Source organism: Micromys minutus (assembly GCF_963924665.1).
Source record: "Micromys minutus genome assembly, chromosome: X".
Classification (NCBI taxonomy): Eukaryota; Metazoa; Chordata; class Mammalia; order Rodentia; family Muridae; genus Micromys; species Micromys minutus.
In genome coordinates, this window is record NC_137970.1 from 26,573,876 (window position 1) to 26,599,372 (window position 25,497).

The 25,497-nt window shown below is 41.3% G+C and overlaps 1 protein-coding gene across 1 annotated transcript in view; it reads left to right on the top strand.

Annotated features, from left to right (window-relative positions):
* The window catches only part of CA5B (carbonic anhydrase 5B), a 51,215-nt gene extending 26,613 nt beyond the window's left edge, over positions 1–24,602 (top strand). The window contains exons 3-8 of the mRNA XM_080911069.1: positions 772–969; positions 11,208–11,326; positions 12,794–12,889; positions 14,707–14,769; positions 15,757–15,912; positions 23,439–24,602. Of these exons, the coding sequence (XP_080767195.1) occupies positions 772–969; positions 11,208–11,326; positions 12,794–12,889; positions 14,707–14,769; positions 15,757–15,912; positions 23,439–23,618 (812 nt within the window). The 3' untranslated portion in view covers positions 23,619–24,602. The remainder of the gene's footprint in view (positions 1–771; positions 970–11,207; positions 11,327–12,793; positions 12,890–14,706; positions 14,770–15,756; positions 15,913–23,438) is intronic.
* Positions 24,603–25,497: the final 895 nt, after the last annotated feature.

A 25,497-nucleotide genomic window follows, 5' to 3' on the forward strand; every position in this document is an offset into this window, starting at 1 on the left:
GGTTCTGTTCATCATTTCTGTGTAGTTCAACAGGTCTCTCCATGTCATCATCAGGAAGTCTGCTGATATATTATGGCAAAAGTCTAGGCTTGGTTTTATGGAAGAAGGCACAAGCCATATAGTCAGTACATGTTGTGTGTACCTTAAGAGACAGTGTGCACATTCTTGTGACAAAGTGAACTTGGGGGACCTCAGCAATGCTTGGTTTCCACACAGGTCTTATAAGGTGGTTGCTTAGTCCTCACAGTTGTTTATAGGGCTAACGTGTCATGTGCACTTCTGTAGCACACTCATTGTCTAGGAGGCAGGCTACACCAGCCAAGCAAGTGAAAACAGACAATACTGAACTAGAGGGTGCTTTCCAACGGTTCGAACCCTGTTTCCTTTGTGAGATAAAGTTCCTTCTTGAAGGGTCACTTGACTTTGTAACTGAAATCAGTTTAGGTGGTGGAAAAGCACGGAATTGTCAAAACTCTATCTACACTCTACTCTTCAGATGTGCTGCTTCCTCAGAACGATGCCAGTGACTTCAGATCACAGGCTGAGATGAGTTGGTTTTCTGAGACGACAGAATGAAGACTCCCCAACAGGGTGCTCTCTGGCCTGCCATGATCTGCTTCCTTCACACAGTTGATTAAGACCCCAAATAGCTAATTTCTGAGACTGTGAGCTGTCTTTGCCTTCTCTATGTTCTTCCCAAGCAGGATGGTCTTATGTGTAGTACTAGGTAGTGGTTGTTTTTGTTAATTGCCTGGACTTGTTCTCTCCTAGTACCTCCACTCTGGGAGAACTTGGACCTTGTTCCTGTTGGTGATCGGCAGTCACCCATCAACATCCGATGGAGGGACAGTGTTTATGACCCTGGCTTAAAACCACTCACCATTTCTTATGACCCAGCCACCTGCCTCCACATCTGGAACAATGGGTACTCCTTTCTTGTGGAATTTGAAGATTCTACAGATAAATCAGGTAAAGGCAAGATCTGGTAGTCATTTGGATAGTGAAAGTAACTACATTACATCAAAATAGAACACATCTGGAACTGGAGAGATGGCTCAGTGGTTAAGAGCATTGACTGTTCTTCCGTAGGTCCTGAGTTCAATTCCCAGCCACCACATGGTAGTTCACAACTGGCTGTAATGGGATTTGGTACCATCTTCTGGCATGAGGCATACAATGCAGGCAGAATACTGTATATATAATAAATAAATAAATCACAAAAAATCACATCATGCAGTCTCCATCTCCATGGTACTAGTGATCTTTTTTAATTAAACTCACTTTTACTTTTTGAACATATGTAAAATGTTTTTACAATCATTTTCTTTCATCCAATATAAGTGATATTTTGTTGCTTACATATCCATTCTATAACCAGTATAAAAGAGAATATGTGAAATTTAACCTTGCTAGAAATTTATTTTCTATGTATATATTCAATATGTACAATAATCTCTGCTTGCTGACTTTACATGAACCATCATATTAAATAGAAATATCTTTAACCACATTTAATGTACCAGATTTCAATATACCTGAAATGGGACAAAACTAATATTTGTGTGTTTGCTAGATTATGGTTTTAACTAGTTAAGATGAGCCACATATTGGAGAAATAAGAAACTTACATTATGCTAGTTTTGTTAAACTGTATTACTTAGTTCTTCCAGGTGTGGGGACATACACCTTTATTCTATCTAGTACTTGGAGACAAAAGCAGGTGGATCTCTGTGAGTTCAAGGCCAGTCTGGTGTCCATAGTGATGAGCAGACTAGCCATGGCTGCATAGTGAGATCCAATTCAAACAAAACAAAACACCAACAAAACACTGTAAATTTGATAATGTCTAATAATTACTACTCCGCAACAATTATTATTCAAAATAGTATAGCTAATAAAGTGGTTCAAAATTAGGGGCAATTTGGACACCCTCCTCCTATGGCTCCACTCCTTCCTGGGTCCCTGGACTGGAGATTCTTGGAAAACTCTGTAGGCACTTTGGGAAATTCAACCAGTAGGGAAGAACACAGTAGCATTTAGTGATTCAGGACCTACAAGGCACACAGACCACCATTCATGAAGATTAGGATATCAGATAGAACTGATAGTGACATTTCCTGAGTGCAGAGAAACTGGCTTTCTTTCAGGACTGTGAGCTGAGTCCACTACAGTGATGCTGGATAAATTAAAAATGTGTAACTTAAAAAACATAGGCATATTTAATTGGTCTGGAAATTACAGCTGTTCCTTTTCTTTATTTGCATTTTCTTGTGATTCTCTGGTGTTTAGGTATGGTGCTCTAGCCTCTTTGGCTCCATGGACTATAAACAGACTCTCTTCCCTCTTCTCCCCCCCCCCTCTCTCTCTCTCTCTCTCTCTCTCTCTCTCTCTTCCATCTGTCTCCCTCTCCCTCTGCCCCTTCTCTCTCCTTTCTAGCATCCTTCTCTGCTATGACTTAGGAAGTATCTAAACCTGCTGTTTTGGACCAAAATGCCTCCATGTCCCCCATTCTCTGCATTGCCCCGTGTTGGTGTGTGTGTGTGTGTGTGTGTGTGTGTGTGTGTGTGTGCTATGTTTATAGTAGTATATGCAGGTATATGCAGTATATATAGATATGGGTACCTATGTACATGCAGATAGAGACCAGAAAAGAATGGCAATGTCTTCCTCTATTGCTAGCCACCTTCTTCCTTGCAGATGGGGGTTTTTCACTGAACCAGTGCTTTCATTTCAGGAGACTGGGTAGCCACTGACCTGGCATGACCCTCTTTCTGTCTTCCAATGCTGGGATACAAGCATGTGTAGGCATTCCCTATTCTAGCATGGATACTAGGGTTTAAAACCTGGGTCTTAATGCTTGCACACCAATTCTGTTTACCCACTGATGATCTTTCCAGCCTGCTCTTCTCTTTTCTTTATAGTATAACATAGCTCTGCTCTGCAATCCCTGTATGTGTTACTTAGCATATCTCAAACTAAGAAGGAATTTGCTTCTCTTCCTTATAGATTTGTGGACTTTTTTTAAATAATTTCTCTCAAACTCTAGAGTCTATTCCCATTTCAACTGGACATTCTTATTAACCCCATGTGTAAGAATTCCAGAAAATTTCAAAACCGGAAACTAATGCTCTATGCTCCCTGGGACTATGCTGGAGCTCTAGTGTTATCTCTCAGACCAGGTGTGGGTGTCTACCTGTATAATTCACTCTGGATACACCACAAAGTCCCATCCGAGCTGAGTCCTATCACAGTTCCTGGGAATCTTTCTTTTCTTCTGCAGGTCCTAAGGTGTTGATCAGCTGTGAAAGCTCTTGGTAGACTCAGCCTGTGGACAGTTGTCATGCTGTGTTGAGTTGGGAATCTTAGAAAGCTGTTCAGTGGGATTTCGTAGCCAAATGAGTTAAGGCCAGGAGCTTTCAGAGTTAAATAGCTGTGACCTGGCTTTGTTCTGTTTTTGAGACTGCCTCTCATTCACCCAAGGGTAGCCTCCAACTTTCCATGTAGCCAAGGATAACCTTGAACTCTGGGGTCCTTCAGCCTCTGACTCTCAAGTGCCGGCATTACAGGTATGCTACGACTTTGCTTCAATGGAGTTTTTAAAATAAAGTTAGTTCTTTTCTTTAGAATTGTAGATTTAAAAAATCTCATTCTGTTCATTTGCGTGGGTTATATCAGGTGGAGACAAACGGCTCATGTTTTCCTTGCAACAGATATTCAGGGACTATGGAGCTGCTTGGCTAAGGTCCTGTCTCCCTGACTGTATAGATCTGTAAGAGTCAGTCATACTGTTGCTTATATTTGTTTTATAAACATGCAAGATAATTTCTAAAGAAGCTACTTAATTTTCACTTTCTTGGAAAGGACAAGAAAGTCACCTCTTTTATAGTATTTGACTATTATTTCCTGTAGAATCCCATCAATCTGTAGTAATTACCTGACTTTCTGTCTCCCTCTTCTTTCTCCTTTCAGTGACTGACTGCCTCTTAAATTCCTGCTTATTCTTCATTGTTATTTCTTCATCCTGTTTCAAAAAGATCCATAACACTTAAAGAGGGATGAAATTAGAGCAACTGAACATAAAAAAGTAAACAATGAAAGGAAGCAAAGACATCCTAGAAATGATGAAAAGCAAGAAACAATTTTAGGGAGAAATCTAATTTATGGATTTCCAAATACTGTGTAAAATGAAAATGCCCTACGATATGCTGCTGCTGCAGAGTGTGTTGTAAGATCTGGAGTGAAGTGGAGGAGAAGGAGCCAGGGAAGGTATGTGCATAAAACATCTTGCCAACCCTTATAAGATGCCACTGAAGGAGCATTTGGAGGGGAAGTCATAGATGAAAAGGTCCATAATAGAGAAGAGCATTGTCCCATCACTAAACCTAGCTTCCTACCCTAAGAAATTGCAACAGAAGAAGAAATTGAACCCAAAGCAAGAAAGAAAGATATGATAACAAATTGAACAGAAAAATCAATGGGATGGTTTCCAAATGGGTCTTTGGAGGTCCAAGAAAGACATGAGAAAAGACCATTGAAATCTGGGATGACAAAAGAGCCTGGTCTTTTTCTGAGAGCAGGGGTTGAAGGATGGGCCCCAGGTTGCCTCTGATCTTCGGTAGACAGGCAGTTTTTCTTGAATTATTGTTCATTCATTGGACAGAACATTGGGTTTCATAAAGATAACTGTAAGGACATCATGTATTTTAAGCATAGGGATCCTGTATCCCATTCCTTCTCTATCCTCCCTCCTGCTACTTTTCTTCCTTGCCATATATGCATATCTACATGGTTTTACATACCTATAACAATAGTATCTACAAATGAGAGAAAACGTGATTACTTGTCTTTCTGAGTTTGGCATATTTCCAGATTTACACACATTATTTTCCAGCAAATGACAAATTTTTCTTACTTTTTGTGGCTGAAAGTGTTCGTCCTCTCTCCCTGCCTCCCTGCCTCCCTCCATCCCTTTTTCCTCCCCTCCCTTCTTCTCCCTTTTCAAGGAATTTTTAATTTAAAATGTATTATTTTATGTCTGTGTTTAGCCTATGTCTCTGCAGTATGTGAGTTCAGGACCTATGCACATCATAAGAGAACATCAAATCTCTTATGGAAGTGGACTTACAGATATCTATGAACCACCATGTAGGTGCTGGGAATCAAACCTTGGTTCTCTGAAAGCATAGTCAGTACTCTTAACTACTGAGCCATCTGTCGAGCCACTTAAGGTCTTATATTACTATTTTTGATCTATTTAGAGAGTCTATTTGGGGGCAAAAATACTTATTTGTTTGAGGTAGGGTCTCATGTAGCTTTGAATTCCTTATTCTGCTGTTTCCAACTCTTGAGTGCTAGGATTACAGGGATGTACAACCATGCCTACTGTGGTATTGATGTTTATATACAAGGGTGTTACATACCACACACACACACACACACACACACACACACACATACACACACACACACACACACACACATGCACACACACACATATATAAATATATACACACACATAAAATATGGTAGGGGTAAAAGCATCCTGGAAGAGGTGACACATAGGGGATCTCCATGTTAACAGAGGTGTGAGGCTGTGTGATGTTTGTAGTGTATATCAGTTGTAGGAAGGAGGTAGTATCTGGAGCAGATTCAGAGGTGTGGTGGCAGGAGCTGGTTAGGGGAGAGTTCTACATACCATGCACATAGACTAAAAATCTGGACACAACTTAGCTGAGCACCTGATTTTAGCACAGGGCTGTAAGCAAGTATTATTATGTTTGCATTTTCATCTCAGGGTTCCTTAGGCAAAGGATTCTTTTGCAAACTCACTCAAATGGCAGTAGCTAGAGGCCACCTCATTTTCTTTTTCTGAAGACTTTCTCATAGGACCACTTATCATGTGACAGCTCCATCAAGCTTTGCAAACAAGCATATGAGAAAAGTCAGGGAGGGCAAGCAGGATGACAGGCTGTCGTTTTTTGTAACCCAATCCCTAAAGAGACATCCTGTCACTTCCTTGCTTAGAAACATGTGGTGAGTCTCCGCTAACACCCACAGGAGGGGATCAGACAACTATATAAATACCCAGGGATGGGAGTGACTGGCCATCAAGTTAGAAGTTGACAGCACAGGTGGCAAATAATGTTGCTGGGTAAGACATCTCCTTGGTTCTTGTCTTTGCAAAAGAAAAAAAAAATTAGGTGAAATGTAGACAGTCCAAGCAGAAGGTTATTTAAGTGAAGTAAAGCAAACCATACACTCAGAAGATAATGAGGCAAAGACTGACCAAAGCTTGGGTACTAGCACTAGGTTGAATTTTAACGATGTTTTAATCAATTATGAGGTGGGTGCCACGTTCATATGAGTAAGGTGACAATTAGTCCCCTCTCAAATCATGGTGAAGCAGATCTCTCTTTTAGGGTATTTTTCCCATGATCTTCTTAAAAGGGAGCATCAGAACCACAACATGTGACTGAAGCTATGGCTCAGTGAGTAAGAGCACTTACTGCTGTTCCAGAAGATCTGGGTTCAGTTCCGGGGCATCTGACACCCTCTTCTGAACTCTATGGGCAGCAAGTACTCATGTGGTTTAAATTCATACATTCAGGCCAAACAGTCATCCACATTAAAAAAATATATAACTCTTTTTCTAAAAACTCACAGTGTAAGCGATACTGTATGAAGTCTGGAGCTTGTTAGCAGATTCTTTGCTTAGGAGCATGTTTGGCAACTGAGGAACTTTGCAACAAGGCTTTGCAAACAAGCAAGCCAGCAAGGTGGAAGCCAGTCCCTTTGTTTTCTGTGGCTTGGGTTTCTGATATGTGGGGACAAACCTAACTGCAGCTTCAGATTGTTCAGCTGCAAAGGGGGCACCCAGAACCATAAGAGGTTGGCTCCCAATGTGCAGGTTTAGTTCATTGGTTTCCTCCCATCTCTCCTACTTCCCAACCCAGGGTACACAATTCCCAACATACAGTTGCCGTTTCCTTGGTTATCTCATATCTAACTCCTTGTCTATCACAGGTCTCAATGACAAGTAGCCAACTAGTTCAAACCACAGTCCTTTCCTTCAGGGTACACCTTGTCAATCATATTATGTGGTAGAACACTTCTCTGCCTTGCTTCTCTCAGTTGTTCAGTGACATAGATACATGTTAAGCACACACTAAGGATTTTGTAACTTACTAAGTGCCAGAGATAATGCTGGTCCTCTAACACCTTCATGCCCAGGGAACACAAACATGGTTATTTCTACAGGCCAGGGAGCTAATGAGAGTTGGTGAGGCTAGAAGAGTTTTTTTTTTAAGATTTATTTATTATATTTATGTAAGTACACTGTAGCTGTCTTCAGACACACTAGAAGAGGGCATCAGTTCCCATTACAGATGGTTGTGAGCCACCATGTAGTTGCTGGGATTTGAACTCAGGACCTCTGGAAGAACAGATAGTGCTCTTAACCACTGAGCCATCTCTCTGTCTCAGGCTGGCAGAGCTTGAGGGACATGACAGACGTGGAAAATATGTGAGTCTACTTCAAGGGGGCAGCTTTTTTACTCACTCAGCTTGATGCCCAGTGAGATTGTGTACCCACCATAGCCAGGGGAGTCTCGCTGTTGCAAGTCAGGATGAAAATGTGTATTTTTTTGTAAAACTATCTGGCTTTAACTTATTTTTTCCATTTCCATGTTCCATGTATGTGCATGGTGTGTGTGGTTTTGTTATTGTTTGTTCATTTGTTCTTATATACTTGTGGTAGCACATGTGCATGTGGAAGCCTAAGGTTGATGCCAGGGGTCATCCCTAATCACTCTTCCTCCCTATTGATTGGTCTCTCAATCAAAGCCAGAGCCTGCTACTAATGCTAGTCTTACTAGCTAGCTTGTTCTGGGGATTGCCTATCTATGCCTTCCTTGGCTGGAATTACATACAGGTATACCATCCCGTCCATCTACCTACCTACGTGGCATTTTACATGGATTCTGGGTATTCAAACTCCAGTCCTCACACTTGGGTGAGAGCACTTTAAATATTGAATTATCATCCCAGTCCTGAAATGGTCCAGCTTGAACTCTGGGCATGGGAATTTAAAAGCAAATTTCATATGGTGTGAATCAATGCTATGCAAGACCAACTCTGAGCCCTTCATTTTGCTTAAAGCCACGAAGTTGGTGACATCTCTCTGCTTTGCCCCACATTTTGGGAGCAAGCATACAGTCAAGGTCCAGCATATATTTTCATTGTTGTTCTAGGGAAAGGCGAGGAAAAAGTGGCCCTTGTATCTGCACTGTTTATTTAACTTGGGGATAGAACTTCAGTTTTATTCAAAAGATCCAATTCAATATTTGACAAAAGCATGTTCACAGTTTAGAGCTTTAAGAAAATGTGGATGAGTATGTGGCTCACTTGGTAGAATGCTTGCCTACTATGCAAAAAGCCCTGGGCTCAAGTATCAGAATCACATACAAAACCAGGCCTGGCACACATGGGGAATCTCAGCACGTGGGCAATGGAGCAGAAGGATCAGAAGTTCAAGGTCATTCTCTGCTATGTAGTGAGTTCAAAGTCTGCCTCTACTACATAAAACCCTATTTCCAGAAAAAATATGATTTTTTTTCTTTTTTTATGACAAGGGAATTTTTATTTCAGTTTATTGTAGCATTGTGCTCCTATTAAATTAATGATTCAGGTCACTAACTCTACATCACCTCTGCCCTCCAAAGAAGACATATTTTTGGTAACGTTACCTACCTCTTAATGGAAATGTCTTTTGCCCCACCTCCCACATTATTTTCAGTGTTTTAACTATGTAGACTCCCAGAGATCCACCTGCCTCTGTTTCCTGAGTGCTAGGATTAAGGGTGTGTGACCACCACACTTGGCACCACGAATTTTTTTCAATTTTATTAATAATTTTATTCCTCGTTTTTACTTTTTTCTATCCTTTTAAACTAGATAGTTTATTTATTTATATTTCAAATATTATCTCCTTTCCTGGTTTCTCCTATCCCTACCCCCTCCCCCTTCTTCTATGAGGATGGTCGCCCATCCACCCACTCCTTCTTGTCTCCCCACCCAGGCATTCCCCTACACTGGGGCATCTAGTTTTGGCAGGACCAAGGGCTTCTCTTCCCATTGATGACTAACATGGCCATCCTCTGCTACATGTGCAGCTGGAGCCATGGGTCTGTCCATGTGTGCTCTTTGGATAGTGGTTTAGTCTCTGGGAGATTGGGAGTTCTGGTTGTTTGATATTGTTGTTCTTCCTATGGGGTTGCAAATCCCTTCAGCTCCTTCAGTTCTTTTTCTAACTCCTCCGTTGGGCTCTCCATGCTCAGTCCAATGGTTGGCTGCTGGCAGCCCCATCTGTATTTGAGGCTCTGGCAGAGCCTCTCAGGAAACAGCATGTACTTCTTGGCATCCTCGATTGTGTCTGGGTTTGATGTCTGTATATAAGATGGATCCTCAAGTATGGCAGTCTCTGGATGGCCTTTCCTTTAGTCTCTGCTCCACACTTTGTCTCCATATTTTCTTTAAATAGAAACAATTCTGGGTTAAAAATTTGGAGATGAGTGGGTGGCCCCATACCTCAACCAGGGTCCTTGCCTAACCTCTGGATATAGTTTCTACAGGTTCTCCTTCCCCTTTGTGGGGTATTTCAGCTAATCTCATCCCTGTTGGGTCCTGGGAGCCTCTTGATTTCCTGGCATCTGGGACTTGCTGGTGGTTACCCCCAGTTCCACATCCCTCAATTTATGAGGAAGAAAGCATGTGAGAAATCTTGAGAGGTCAGTAAGATCCAGAGCTAACCACTGCATGATATATCAGTATATTTGATCCTTGCAATTGCTAGACTCCATCATTTGTGGATATAAGTTAGAATATAGAATATTTTTATATTGTATTGATTTCACTGGTGTCCAGAAAAAAATAGTTTCAACAAAACACCCTTCGTTTATCATTTATCAGTAAGGCCAGCAGCAAACAGTGTGATGGTTCACATGGTTTATTCTGTCTGAAGGGAGCTAGGTAGTAAATGTTGTGTTTCTTATTTTATTGACAATAACAATATATGTCAATTAGATACAGTATGGTATTTTATATATGTGCACATTGTGAATGAGGATATTAAGCTAGTTAACATACCCAGCACCTCACATGCCATTTATTTGTAGTGAGAGCATTTAAAATGTATGCCTTTAGAACATTTGGAGTAGATGCTACTACTTACTATTGGTACCATGCTATGCAATGTGCCTTGAAAATGTAACTCACTTATTTAACTGAAACTGTGTACTCTTTGGCCACATTTCCCTGGTGATAACTTTTGACTTGCAACCTTCCCAGTCAATTTCAACAAAAGTGGAAAAAAACACTAGTGTGTTCAAAACTTTAGAAGAGTGGCTGGAGAGTTGACTTAGCAGTTAAGAACACCGGTTCTTCTAGAGGAAATAAATTTGATTCGTAACATCTATGTGATGGCTCACAATTATATGTAACTCCAGTTTGAAGGGATCTGATGCCCTCTTCTGGCCTCCATAAGCACCAGGCACACAAGTGGTGCACAGACAAACATTCAGGCAAAACGCCCATTCACATGAAACAATGTTTTAATCTTTAAAAAAAAAAAAAAAAAAAGCCAAACCAAAACCAATCAACCTAAAAAAAGCCCAAAGTTGAAAACAGCCAGGCATAGCAATGCACACCCTTAATCCACACATTCAGAGGGCAGAGGCTGGTGGATCTCTTGGAGTCTGAGGCCAGGTCTACAGAGGAGTAAGTTCCAGGCCACCCAGGGCAACATAATGAGACCCTGTCTCAAGCAACCCCTGAAGTTGAAAAGGAAGGTGTGGGTGAATAAGTAATGAAGAAGGAAAAGAATGAGAGCCTGTGACATGCTCTCTGCCCAGAGAGTCTTTTAACTGTTTCCAATATCTTTTGTCTGCATAGTCTCCTTTCATCCAATTGAATTGGGTAAATACACCAAGAGAAATTTGCATTGTATTTCACACAGTAGAAAACTTGAGCCCCCAAAAAACTACAGAAGCAAAAATTAGTGAAGCTGCGTAAAGTGAACTTTCCATGTGTATTTACTTTGTGGAGATCAGTCTCATCAATACTTGTGTGTGATAATCACACACTCCAGGTTATTCAAGGGCAAGGCCCACCTTTTCCCCATGTTCCCTGAATTGCTGGATGTGTCATTTCAGTGATTAAAGGAGGACCCCTGGAGCACAACTACCGACTAAAGCAGTTTCATTTTCACTGGGGGGCCATCGATGCTTGGGGCTCCGAGCACACTGTGGACAGCAAATGCTACCCAGCAGAGGTATATTTCTTTTCCTTCCATTGTTTTCTTTCTTTTTGTTTTGTTTTGTTTTTGTTTTTGTTTTGAGACAAGGTATTCTTGTAATCTTGGCTATCCTGGAGCTCACTATGTAGACCAAGTTGGCTTTGAACTCACAGAGATTTCATCTGCCCCTGCCTCCCCTGTGCTGCAATTAAAGGTGTTCACACCTGGGTAGAACAGCAGAGGTGTGTTTTAAAAGGCCCCAATGGCAATGGATGTGGAAAGGTGGGAGATAGTCTAAGGTTCAAAGAAATTATCAGGAAGTCTCAGGTGATGCTTTAAATCCTAAGCCTTCCCATCTTAGACATGTAAAAATCCATTCTAAATAGTATACATGAAATAAACTGTAAGAAGATAAAACTGAATTCTGGGGCTGGAGGGATAGATAGGTCAGCAGTTAGGAAGAGCTCTTGTTCTCTGACCTGAGTTCAGTTCCCATCATGTACCTGGTACCACAACCATTTATAGCTCCAGTTCCAGAGGATCTGATGCCTTTTTCTGGCCTCAACAGGCAGCGGGGATATACATGATACACAGCCATAGATACAGGCAAAACACTCATCTACATAAAATACAATAAATAAGTATTTAAAACTGAGAACTGAATTCTTTCTGAATTCTGAGCTAAGTGCAATCCTTCCTAGAGCCATGAGCTACTGGAGATCTGGAAATCTGGGTTAGTCCAAGAGGGGAATAATGGGAGCCTAAGCGAGTGAAGGCAAAGGAGGAGAAACAGAAAAGTATGAAAGTCTTCTGAAATCAAAAGGCCAAAACACCAGTATATGCAGACGGGCTCCATTTCAGGAGTGGGGAAGCTAACTGGGACCTGGAAGGGGCTCACCTGGGAGGCTGGGTGATGATGAAGCTGCAGTTCGACAGTGCTGGTGAAGAATGATTGGTTTGGAAATGCAAGCAGAGCACAAGCAAATAGAATTTCTCCTTGCAGATGGAATTTCTCCATGCAACATTCCCCTTAATTTAGTTTCAAATGTGATGCTAAAAGGGAAAACATTCTAAGTGATCATCCCTCCAAGAAGAAATTTGTCTTTAGTTCCCATCTAATTTTCACTGGGAGAGTGCATTTCTCTTAATATAAACATCTTCTCTCCTTTAGATGCAAATGGATTTGGGATATTAGTATTTCATGCAAATCAGAATGGGGATGAAGAAATGTTGATCCCTCTCTGCAAAGTTACTTTACTATGTAAATTTTATTTTTTTCTCTGCTAACAAACCTTCTTCTTCCAAAGTAATATTTCTCTTCTTGCCACAAAGCCTTCTTCCCATTCTTTATGTTGCTCTTATTTCACACCAGACTGTCACACACATCTCAGTGTCTCTATTTTGAGTGATGAAATAAGATTAAATGTTTCATGTTGAATGGGGCTGTCATTTTGGACCAATCCTACATGGTCATGTATAAACCCACTTTTACTTTTGTTTCAGTTGCACTTGGTACATTGGAATGCAGTCAAATTTGAAAGCTTTGAGGATGCAGCACTGGAAGAAAATGGTTTGGCTGTGATAGGTGTCTTTTTAAAGGTAAAAACAAAAATTCAAGCTGGCTGTGGTGGTGCACCCAGCACTTGGGAGGCAGAGGCAGGCAGATCTCTGAGTTCAAGGCCAGCCTACTCTACATAATGAGTCTGGGACAGCTAGGCCGAAGAGGGGAGAGGGAGGGGGGAGGGAGAAGGGGACAGGAAGGGAGGGAGGGAGGGAGGGAGAGAAGAGACAGACCTTGTCCCAAACAAACAAAAACTTATCTGTACCAAGTTCAAATGATATATTGTATCACTAAAAAGATAGAACATTATAAGTAATTTATTTGAACAAAATTATAATTAAGAGAAAAAAATCTGTAGAGATTGGTTAGTAGTTAAGAATACATGCTACTCATGTAGAGGACCCAGTTCAGTTACGAGAACACACACACATCCACCAACTTATGACTACCTGAAACTCCAGCTCCAGGATATGGAATGCATTCATTTGTATGTACATTAACCTTCCCTTCACACCCACACACACACACACACACACACACACACACACACACCTCTAAAAATAATTAAATAAAACGTTTTCAACAGAGAACATTGGGCTAAATATGGTGGCATATGCCTTTAATCCCAGTACTTGGGAGGCAAAGGCAGGTGAATCTCTGTACGTTCAAGGACAGCCTGGTCTACAGAGGCAATTCCAGAATATCCAGGACAAAACAGAGAGATTCCTGTCTCAAAAAAAGAACATTGATATCAGTAGAAAAGAAGAGGAGGGAGAAGAAAGAGGAATTTATACAATTAAAGTATATGAAATATATATATGGAAATATCACAAGAAAAGTCATTATTTTATATAATTAGTGTTTTAAAAAGATTATTAGTACCAGGCCATGTGTGGTAACACACTCCTTTAATCCCAGCACTCAGGAGGCGCAGGTAGGTGAATCTCTGTGAGGCCAGCCAGGACTACAAAATGAGACTCTTAAGTGTGTGTGCATGCATGAATATTTTACATGTATGTGGTAAAAAAAAAAACAGTGGCTAAAATCAAAAACTCTTATGAATATATTTCAACTGGTATAAAAATGTAGATCAGGGGCTAGAGAGATGGCTCAGCCGTTTAGAGTGCTTTCTGCTCTTGTAGAAGGGTGATATTCAGTTTGCAGCATGGATATCAGACTACTCATGACTGCCTGTAACTCCAGCTTCAACATCCTCTTGTGACCTCCATGAACATCTGCTCTCACATATACTTATCCCTACACAGACACACATACAGAAAAAATTAAATCAATCTTTAAAAGTATACACAGTCAAACATAGTAAACACAAGCCATATGAAGCAAGTGAGCAATTGAAATGTGCTTCACTTGGGAGGTCAAGGGTCAAGGCAGGAGGGTCAAGAGTTCAAGACCACCCCAGGCTACAAAGTAAGACCCTGTCTTTGGGGAAGGGGTTGGTCTTCTAGAAGACCCAAGTTAGATTCTCAGCACCCACATGGCAGCTCACACCTGTCTGTAACTCCAGATCCAGAGCTTCTGACAACCTTAGGCAAAACATGGATGAATATAAAATAAAAATAAAATTTAAAACACTAAAAAAAGATCAATGTAAGATCTTAATGGGAGTAGGAGGCACTTTTCTCTAGACACGCTGGTCTTGTCAGCAAACAGCCTGCTCATTTTGTTCTAGTTTAATTTAGTGATATTTATAATATTTGTAATTACCAGCTGAAGTCTAGTTTCAGTCCTGCGGTTTGTTTATATGTAACCACCAGGTGGTTAATTTTGATTCACGTTCTATTTGAATTTCTACAGTGAGGTGGCCATCGTGTATAATACTTCTTTTTTCTTTTAGCTAGGTGAACATCATAAAGAACTACAGAAATTGGTGGACACTTTGCCATCAATTAAGCACAAGGTAATTTCCGCCTTTTATCACTTGAAGTATATTTTATATTTGAATCTTGGACTAGACAACACACTAAGAAGCAGGACCACAGATTGAATGGACCGTATTCAGGTCTCTTTCAACAGTGCTGCAGGAGACCTGGCACAGGTGATGGTGTGTTGATGTTGATTATCTTGTGGTTAAGACCCTGCCTAAAAGGAGCTTTCTGGGTTTGCTGAGCAGTTGCTGACTGAGGCATCCACTCTGTTCCTGATACCAGCTCCTTCTCCATCTTTGTAGAAACACTCAGAGCAACCTTCTCTCCTCTAGCTACCTCCCACAAGTAGGCAGGGAGAAAAGATTCATAGCGACTTAACTTGTGGAGACGGGAAGAGCCCCATATCCTTTGTTCAGCTCCCCAGATGAATTCCTCAATTTTCAGAATCCCATAGGCGCTGCTTCCTGGAAATCAGTACAGCATTTCTCTGTTCACTGCCTTTATTTCTCTCCCTTCCTCCATTCCTGTCTCCCTCTTTTTCTCATTCTCCTTTGTCCAGGATTCTGGCACTCACTTTCTTCTTTCCTCCCTTTCTCCTCCCTCCCTTTCTCTTTCACCGCCGTGCTGGGGAGACAGTGCTTGAGCATGCCAGGCAAGCTGTCTACCACTGAGCTACACCCTCAGCTCTGTACTGCGTTAAAAGGACAAGTTTGTATTCATTTCTCTTGAAGAAGAGAAGCCCCTCCGTTTATGAACTACCTAGTAACCCCTAAGAGAATTGAAGAAGAATTTTTTTCTGTTTTCCTAGAGAAAATGGTCAGAAATGCACAGCGTGATTTTGTGTTAAGTAGTGACGATTATTTCAGAAGTTGCCTTAACCTCCCCTAGAGCTTGAGCTCCCTTAATCTCCCCTGGACCATTATATTGGCCCCTGGATACTCCATGGGAATCACTGCCACTCCGATACTTGAGTGGCTTTCCCCATGACTACTAACTCAGAAGCTCCTTCTTTCGGACAGGACACCCTGGTAAAATTTGGATCATTTGACCCTTCCTGTCTGATGCCTACTTGCCCAGATTACTGGACCTACTCTGGATCTCTCACTACGCCTCCTCTCTCGGAGTCTGTTACCTGGATCATTAAGAAGCAGCCAGTCGAGGTTGACCGTGACCAGGTATTCCTTGTACATTTTCCACCTGAAGTCTGCTAGTCTGCCTGTTCAAGCTGGGCTCAAACCATGACATCATTCTTGTTTGTTTACTTGCTTGTTTCTTTTGGGAGAAGTAGGGTCTCGGGTAACCTAGGCTGGCCTGGAACTTTTCACAAATGGTTTGTGTGCTTGTTTTATTGTTTTGTGGTGGTAGGGATTGATCTCTGGGGCTTGCACATGGGAGGCAAGCATTTGGGACTCTGTCCCCAGTCTTAATCAGGAAAAAGGATTAAAGCATAGAAGGACATATGCTATTTGCTTCTATATTTGCTTATGAATTATGTGCATCCTCAGTAACTGTGAATCTCTATTTAAAATAAAGACCCAGGTGAAGGCCCAGAATAAAGAGACTCTAACAATGACTGTGAGGAACTTTTAATACTTCTTCATAATAAATAATAAACCTATGGTCTAATATTTCCTTAGGAAAAAAATGATTGAAGTGATAATTACTATACATATAACACAGTTTAGTTTACAACTGAAGTGCAATAATATTTACTTATGGACTTGAAATCTAGCTTGGTCCCGATTCAATTCCCAGCAACCCCTGCCACAAACACACGTCAAACAGATAGTTCTTAATAGTTTCTCATACTTGCTGTATGGGATGTATATTGATTTCAATGAATTGTCACAAGAAACAAACTAAACCTTTCAAGCTCTGTTTTTGAAGCCAAGCTGACACAGCTCTGATGCTCCCAGCAAAGTGAACTGTAGACTGATAGATACAGAAGGCAAAAAGAGGAGAATTAGAATATTAGAAACAGGACCCAGCACTATAGGAGATGCAGAAGGATGCTTGTAACTGTTCTTTTCTTTTCTCTTTTTTGGCTTTCTGAAACGAGGTTTCTCTGTGTAGCCCTGGCTGTCCTGGAACTTGCTCTGTAGACCAGGTTGTCCTCACACTTACAGAGATCCCCTGCCTCTGCCTCTGGGAATCTGGGACAAAAGGTGTGCATCACCACCACCCAGCTCTATGTTGTCCTTAATAAGTTTTAATAATATATAGAGGAGGAGACATCGTTAACATGGCCCAATGATCTTCATTCAAAAGTATATACAGGAGCTAGGGAGGTGGCTGAGCAGATAGGAGCACCGGCTGCTCTTCTGGAAGATGCAAACACATCAGGTAGTGCCCAGTCACCTGCAACTTCAGCTCCGAGGGATCCCCAGCCCTCTTTTGGCCTCCATAGGCACACCACACACACACACACACACACACACACACACACACACTTTCTCTTAGAAACAAAAAGTAAAATAAGTATATTTTAAAAGTAAATATAGCCATCCATTAGTAGCTGTGGAAGACTTGTTCCTGAACTCCAAATATATACAAAACATGCAGATGCTCAAGTAACTTATGTGGAATTGCATAAAAATTTTAAATTTGCATTTAGACTACACACATCTTTAAATCAGATCTGTATTTTATACATCTTCTAATACACTGTAAATCACATCTCTATTACTTTTTACGCATCTTCCAATATACTTTAAATCATATCTATATTACTTTTAAAGATAATATTGCCCTGCAGCTTAAATGCTATGTAAACTATATCAGTTAGGGAATAATGACAAGAAAAATATCTGTACATGTTTAATAGGAGCAGTTTCCTGGCTGTCTTAGAATTCACTCTATAGACCAAACTGACCTCAAAATTACATCCTCTGCTTCTGCCTCCTGAGTGCCAACAGTACTTTTCTAATATTTATATAAACCAAGGATATAGAATACCAATAATTGTGTTTAATATGGAAGCAATCTTTTGGACTCAGGTGTAGTTAAAGATGACTTGGTGTAGGGTTATGGGTACTGAGTCTGCTTCATTATATGTCATGGCCTCTAGGTGATGAGGGATGAGGAAGTTTGACTATGTTTGCCCTACGCTGGGGCGGGGGTTGGGCCATAGGGAAGCCCTAGGGCACTGTCCAGGGGTGGGAAAGAGGGAGAGCAAGAGCTGGCTTGTAGGGGGGGGGGTGTCCCTGGAGCCTGAGAAGAGGCTGGAACCATGGCGTTCCTAGGCTCTTAGGCACTCAGGTGCCTCTGAAAGACACAGAGGAGCTGACAGTAGAATCTGGGCCACAGGGCTGGATCTAGCCCAGGTCAGGAAGGGTAGGAAGGGGACCACTCTGCCTGCTCCTATGAGTAGAGTCCTAGGCTGGATGGCATGCTGCAGGCTTGGCTTGGTGGTGGTTGTGGCTGGGAGTACAAAGGGGCCTTCTTTTGTTTTTATTGCTTATTTTATTTATTTACATTTCAAATGTTTTCCCCTTTTCCGGGTTTCCTCTCCAGAAACCCCCTATCTCATTTCCCCTCCTCCTGCCTTTATGAGGGTACTCCCTCACTCTCCCACACACTCCCTCCCACCTCCCTGCCCTAGCATTCCCCTACACTGGGGCATCGAGCCTTGACAGCACCAAGGGCCTCTCCTCCCGCTGATGCCCGATAAGACCATCCTCTGCCACATACATGGCTGGAGCCATGGGCACTCTTTGGTTGGTGGTTTAGTCCCTGGTAGCTCTAAGGGTTCTGGTTGGTTAATATTGTTGTTCTTCCTATGGGGTTGCAAACCCCTTCAGCTCTTTCAGTCCTTTCTCTAATTCCTCCATTGGGGACCCGTTCTCAGTCCAATGGTTGTCTGCAAGCAAAGACGCCTTCTAGGGGAGATTAGACAGCGGCCCTGTAGGCAAAGGCCTTCTCCATGGCTTTCCCCACTACAGATCCTGATAAAGAGAGACAGTCCATGGTTCTAAATCATTTATTGGCATGGTGGAAAGTGGATGCATAAAACCAAACCCCACTTCCCAGGGTGGGCCTGAGACTAAATACCTTTTGCAAGGTGGAATGTCTGGGAAGGAAAGCTTACTGGCTATGCCCTTCAGGCCTCCATGTACCTCATTAGAATGATGATCTGTGTCTTTGGGCTAAGGGACTACATCCTTTTCCTCACCTAAGTGTAGAGGAGCTTACAGCACTGCCCTTACATGACTGGTAGACACAAATCTATGGGGGGACCATGGCTAGTGACAGAGACCTAGTGCCAGGGAGCAGGCAAGGCTCCTGCCGTCCCTTCAGGGCCTCCAGGGCTTCAAAGCCTTTAACTCAGCCAAGGACCAGGATACCTCTCATGGTCCACTGTCCTACAACTTAGAACTCTTGATCTTCCCACCTTTATCTCCTAAATTTTGGTACATTCCACCATGTCCACTGGAAATAATTATTACCACATTAAATTTTATATTAAATTATATTCTGAAATTATCTATGTGCTGTGTATGCCTACAGTCTTAGCTACTTAGAAGGTGCAGGCAGAAGAATTACTTGAGTCTAGCTATTCAAAAGTAGACTGAGCAATATATCAAGTTTCCCCCTCTTAAAACATATGCTATAGAGCTGGGTGTGGTGGCACATGTCTTTAATCCCTGTCTCAAAAACTATAAAAAATGTTATAGAAATTTCCAGTATGATCAGATCAGAAAAATAAAACTAAATGAGGAAAACAGTTTAGAAAATAGCACAAAATAAGGTAATTTAGCAATTGGTAGGGTAATATTAATATATAGAAATAAAATATATATCAAATATATGTAAAAGGTATAATGATACAAAGATATAATTGAAGAAAGTCCTAGATATGATCAGAATAAAACTGTAAAATACCTTTGAGTAGTTTGAACAAGAAGTGTTAGCAATAAAACAAATCTTCTAGGACACCAAAGAAGATTTAATTAAATTCATACTCTATTTCTGGCTAGGAAGAGATCATAAAGATGTCAGTTTTTCTTAAATTGTTGTATTTTCCATGAATTGTTTATTCTCCATAATTTAGTGTAGCCCCAATAAATATGCCATTAGAAGTTAAAGTAGATAAATCACTTTTAAAAGGTTTGACTTTCTTTATTTTCATTTTATGTATATGGATGTTTGCCTCCATGCATGTAAATAGACCTCATGTGAGCCTAGTGTCTAGGGAAACCAGAAGCAAGTGTTGGATCCCCTGCAACTGGGTTTACAGATGGTTAAGAGCCTCAATGTGGGTGCTGGGAACTGAATTCAGGTCCTCTGCAAGAACAGCAAGTATTCTTCACCATTGAACCGTCTCTTCAGCATTTTATTCAGTTTTTAATTGCGTATGTGTACACTCATATGTTTGTGGGTATACCCCAAAAACATATAAAGGGTGTCAGATACAGTTGAGCCTAAGTTAGAGGCTGTTATGAGTTGTTCAGATTGGGTCCTGGGAACCAAACTTGGATCTTCTGTAAGAATAACAAGCACCCTTAACTACTGAACCATCTCTCCAGTCCCCAACTAAATCTGAGTCAAAACAAATATGCAGAAATAGACAGGGAAGTTTCTAAAAGAACAAAGGAGGAGTGATTAGATTCACAAAGTTATAAGGCTTCAGTAACTAATTGCCTTGGAACTGGAACAGAAATAACAAAAAAAAAAAAAAATCAAGAAAAGTGTTTAGAAACAGAGACACAAAGCCTGAGGTGGGGAGGGAGAGGGAGGAAGAGGAAGAGAGAGAGAGACAGAGAGAGAGAAAGGGAGAGAGAAAAACACAGAGAGAAACACACAGAGAGACAGAGAAACAGACAGGCAGAGAGTGGGGAAAAGGGAGAAAAAGGAAGAGGGACATCAGGAGGGAGGACAGGAAGGAGGAGGGAGAGAAATGGGGATGAATTAAAGTGGTGTCTCTTGAGCCAGGCTTTTTGTGCTCCTGTGATTATAGAAGCTGAGAAGGCTTCTGGTTTGCTGTCTACAACCTGAAGTTTACCCCAGAGGTGAGCTCAAAGGTCTGAGAGTTAGAAAGCCAGTGGTATGTGTTCTAATCTCGGCTTTAAGGTCTGAAAGCTAGGAGTTCCCAGGGCAGAGGCAGATTGATGCTGGCTCAGCTCAAAAGCAGTCAAGCCAGACATGGTGTAGTTTGAAAAGCATAGAGAAGGAGTCAGAACAATCAGAAAATAAGCCACATCCAAAAAGCATCAGGTTATCCCTTTCTTGTGACAGGATTAAGGCAGAGGAATGCTCATTACAAAACCAATCGAAATGTTCTGTTTGGGACTTAGCTGTTAAATTTCACTGTCACTATTCCTCAGAAAGGCAGATAAACAGTTTAGTTTCCTCTTGATGAAATGTTAAGTCTAGTAGGACTCTACCTCTGTCTTTCTTGTTCTGAGACAGGGTCTTATATATGTAGTCCTGGCTGACCTGGAACTCCCTATTTAGACCAGGCTGGTCTCAACTTCCAGAGATCTGCTTGTCTCTGTCTCTCAAGTGCTGGGGTTGAGGAGCCACCACCCCCATCCCCTGCATCTTAATTTTTTATGTTGGTCTGTTGGAACGTCAGGCAGGAATTAGGTTCTCCAATTCCACGCAAACTAGGTGTTGTGGTACAGCCTATTAATACCAGAGCTTGGGAGGTAGCCACCAGAACGGGTATTCAAGGCCACCTTCAGTTCAAGGCCAGCCTAGGCTATTTAAGATTCTTTCTCAAAACAAACCACCAAAGAGTCAGCAGAGAGAAACATGAGCTGTCTACTCTTTGGTTCTATTCAGGCTCTCCACCGGGGCTGACACCCTCATAAAAGAAAGCCGTCTGCTTCACTCAGTCTCCCAGTCCAAATCCTAATCTCTTCAGGCGAGCACCCTCCCAGACACACTCAGAAATAGGTTAAGCAGCTCTCTGCACACCCCCAGTCCAGCTGATAGAGAAAAGCAGCCTTGGCAGGAAGAAACTAGTAGATCCAAAAATGTGCCCAAGCACTTATGAGAGTTTACTTTATGATGAAGAGGGCATCTCAGCTGAGTGAGGAAAAAGGACAGGGTATTCTATAAAATACACTAAGGATGATGCTTGGTAATGAAAGGGGAGTTAGATTTAGCATTCAAACTTTCTACAGGAGCATGTACAAAACCAGCACAGTTGCAGATAGGGATACAGCTAAGTGTTAAACCGCTTACCAAGCATACATGTGATCCCCACATTTAACCTTCAGCACTGCAAAACATAAGTCACACTTTGTCTGGCTTCTGGGAGTACCCACATACTGCAAAACAGGAAAGCATCGTAAAAAATCAGCACATGGAAATCCTTTCAAAGTACAAAATGAATGGAGCTCTTTGAACTAAAAAAAGAAAACCAGAAGTCTGAAGGAACACAAGTAGTTTATAAGACTACACTTGAACATTTCTTTATGGTCGAACTTACAAACAAATCACAGAGAAATGAGAGTCCAGAGCTGGAGCACTCGTAAGCCTGGCCTCAGTGACCTACACATTCAGTCTGCCAACTATGAGATCTAGCACCCTATTGTGGCATGCAGGTGTTCATGCAGACAGAACACTCATGTACATAAAATACATTAAGAAGATCTTGAAGAAAAAAGGTCAGGAAGGAGGGCATTGGACCCCATGGGACTATGTTTATAGGCAGTTGTGAGCTGTCATGTGAGTGCTGGGAATTGAACTTAGGACCTCTGCAAGAGCAGCCACTGCTTTTAGCCACTGGGCTATATCTTCAACCCCAAGCCTAGAGTTGTCCTCTGCCAATGTCAGTTCAACCTTGATTTGTTGAGCATCTTGGTTGTGAACTTGTTGGAGTGTAATGGTCGTTGCTCTGAGGTTCATAGTCTTTGCCATGGTTACTTCTAATGCCATCTGCTCCTTTTGGTTTTGATAGGTGTGGGTTGGTGGCTTATTTTTCAAAGGACCAGTGGGAGTAGAAGTATGGGATAATGGGGATGGGGGTAGCAGTGAGCAGAATCAAAATATATTACATGTAAGAAAATTTCATAATGAAGCCCATTGTATTGTATAATTAATATATGCTAGCAAAACATTTAAAATGTCATCTGACATGTATAATTGTAATTGCCACTCATTTTAGAGCTCGGCATTATTAATTATGTGGGCAAGTCCTTCTGATTTTGTAATATACATAATTTTAGGACAAAATGGAATCATTTATACATAGCATTTTTTCTAGTTTTTTTCTCTCCACTCACATACCTCAAAATCAAGGAGATGATGTAACTCACCTTTGGCAAACAGCTAATATGTGGGGACAAGGGCCTTTATCCCTAATCTTCAGATTCCAAAAGCTTGGCTTTTTCACCACTTCCTGCTGCTGTCATAGAACCATGCCACAACATGGCTTTTAACCCCTTGTCAAGGGGTAAAGACATTTCTCAGAAATAAGTTTGCCTTCTGAATGCAATGTGAGACAAAGTGTTGTAGAATTATAATAAACTAAAGCAAGCCAACTACGGTGTGGTGTATATCTGTAATCCCATAATTTAGGAAACAGAAACAGGCGGATCTCCAGGAGTTGGAAGCCAACCTGGTCTACATAATGAGTTTTAAGGGTTCCACAGTGAGACTCAAACAAACAAAATGAAAATAATTTATCTATATACTAAAGCTTTTTTTTTTTTTTTTTTTTTTTACTGATACTCTTAATGTTTTCTGTCTCTAGCTTGAGCAGTTTCGGACCCTGCTTTTCACTTCCGAGGGAGAGAAAGAGAAGAGAATGGTGGACAACTTCCGCCCACTTCAGCCACTGATGAATCGCACTGTCCGCTCCTCCTTCCGCCATGACTATGTGCTCAATATACAAGTGAAGCCCAAGCCAACAGCCAGCGAAGCCAACCCCTAAGACAGCATATTTAGGCAGCATCTCGGCTGAATGCATATTAGCTTAAATTTATAACTAGATTATTTTAAAACACAGCATTTAATAATACTTATATGTATACATTTCTGGGTTTCTTTCTTTTTTGTAACAACATTCCAAAATTCCTATTCTTATAAAGCAAAGACAAAACAAGAACACAAAATCCTGTAACCAAATAACATCAAGTTACCTGAGGTCACCCTTCCTTATGACAGGATTGAGGAAGAGGAATCTTCATTAACTGTTAAATCTCTCTAATATGTTTCTCAGAAAGTCGGATAAACAGTTTAGTTTTCCCTTGACTAAATGGGAGCTTAATTTGAGTGCCTGATTTTGATTTCTCTGCTTGGGCCTAATTTAGGAGCTTAACCCTCAACAAGAGGTTCTTGTGAATTTAGCAATGCCTCCCTTTTGCTCAGACTGTTAAATTGTATCATCTTTCAGCATTGGTCCCACTCTTGGCTACCACCATTTAGGTGTACACTTACTGGTTTTAGAGTATTTTGTGCCGATTCTTTTAAGATAAGGTCTCACTATGTAGCTGTCCTGGAAATCATGGTGTAAACCAGTCTAGTCTTGAACTCACAGAGGGTCTGTCTGTCTCTGCCTCCCAAATGCTGGGATTAATGGCTTGTGCCACCACGGCCAGCTTTCATTCATCTTATCAAATATATTGGCTCTTTGACTGATAATAGTACGTGTCATTGGAATATTAACAGAACATGCAATTGAACTTATAAGCAACCTGTTGGTAATTGTGTTGTGTTTTTATGTATTACATTGTGTGTGTTTGTGAATGAATGTGTGTGTGTGTGTGTGTGTGTGTGTGTGTGTTTGTGTCTGTGTTTTGAGATAGTGTCCCACTCTGTAGGCCAGATTGGCCTAGAACTCAAAGTAATCTTTTTGTCTCAGTCTCTCAAGGGTACAAGACACCACACTCAACTATCATATTTGACACATTTAGTTATCATTTTTATTTTTGAAACAAGGCATCCTTTAGCTCAGGCTGTACTAGAATGTGCTGTGTAGCAGAAGCTGGTCTGGAACTCCAGATGCTCCTGCCTCCACTTCCCAACTGCTAGGATAACAAGTGTGTGCCATTCCACTTGGCTTTAGCTGTCTTCTAGTGTTTATAGTTGTGTAGAATTACCAGTAGGGATTATAGTCAGAATGTTAACAACTACCCACAGTATCACAACTGACTGCACAAATCCCAGGCTTCTCAGAAAACATCTGTACGGGCCCAGACTGACATGTCCTAGTTGAATACTGGCTATAATTTTTGGGTGTATTTTGTTTCAAAACTTGGGTGTAAAATTTGTACTCAGATTTCTCAATGTGTATGTTTGTACTAATTTTTAGTTGTCATTACTAGCATATTATATGTCTACTTGTTATAAATTCAGTGTATAAAAATACATTTTGTAATCATGGGCTGACTGAGTGGATAAAGACACTTGCCATGTAAACCTAATGACCTGAGCTTATCCCCAGAGCTCACATAAAGGTAGAAGAAAAGAAACTAACCCCACAAAACTGCTGTCTGACCAAGCAGGTTTCATCGCATACACACAACCCCATGCACATTATAAATGTACAAGCAGGGCAGGAACCTGGAGGAAGGAGCCAAATGCAGAGGCCATGGAGGGGTGATGCTTACTGGCTTGCTTCCCCTGGCTTGCTCAGCCTGCTTTCTTATAGAGCCCAGGGGTAGCACTACCCACAAGGGACTGGGGCCTCCCCCTTTGATCACGAATTATGAAAATGCCTTACAGCTGGATCTCATGAAGGCATTTCCTCAATTGAGGTTTCTTCCTTTCAGATGACTCTAGTTTGTGTCAAGTTGACATAAAATTAGCCA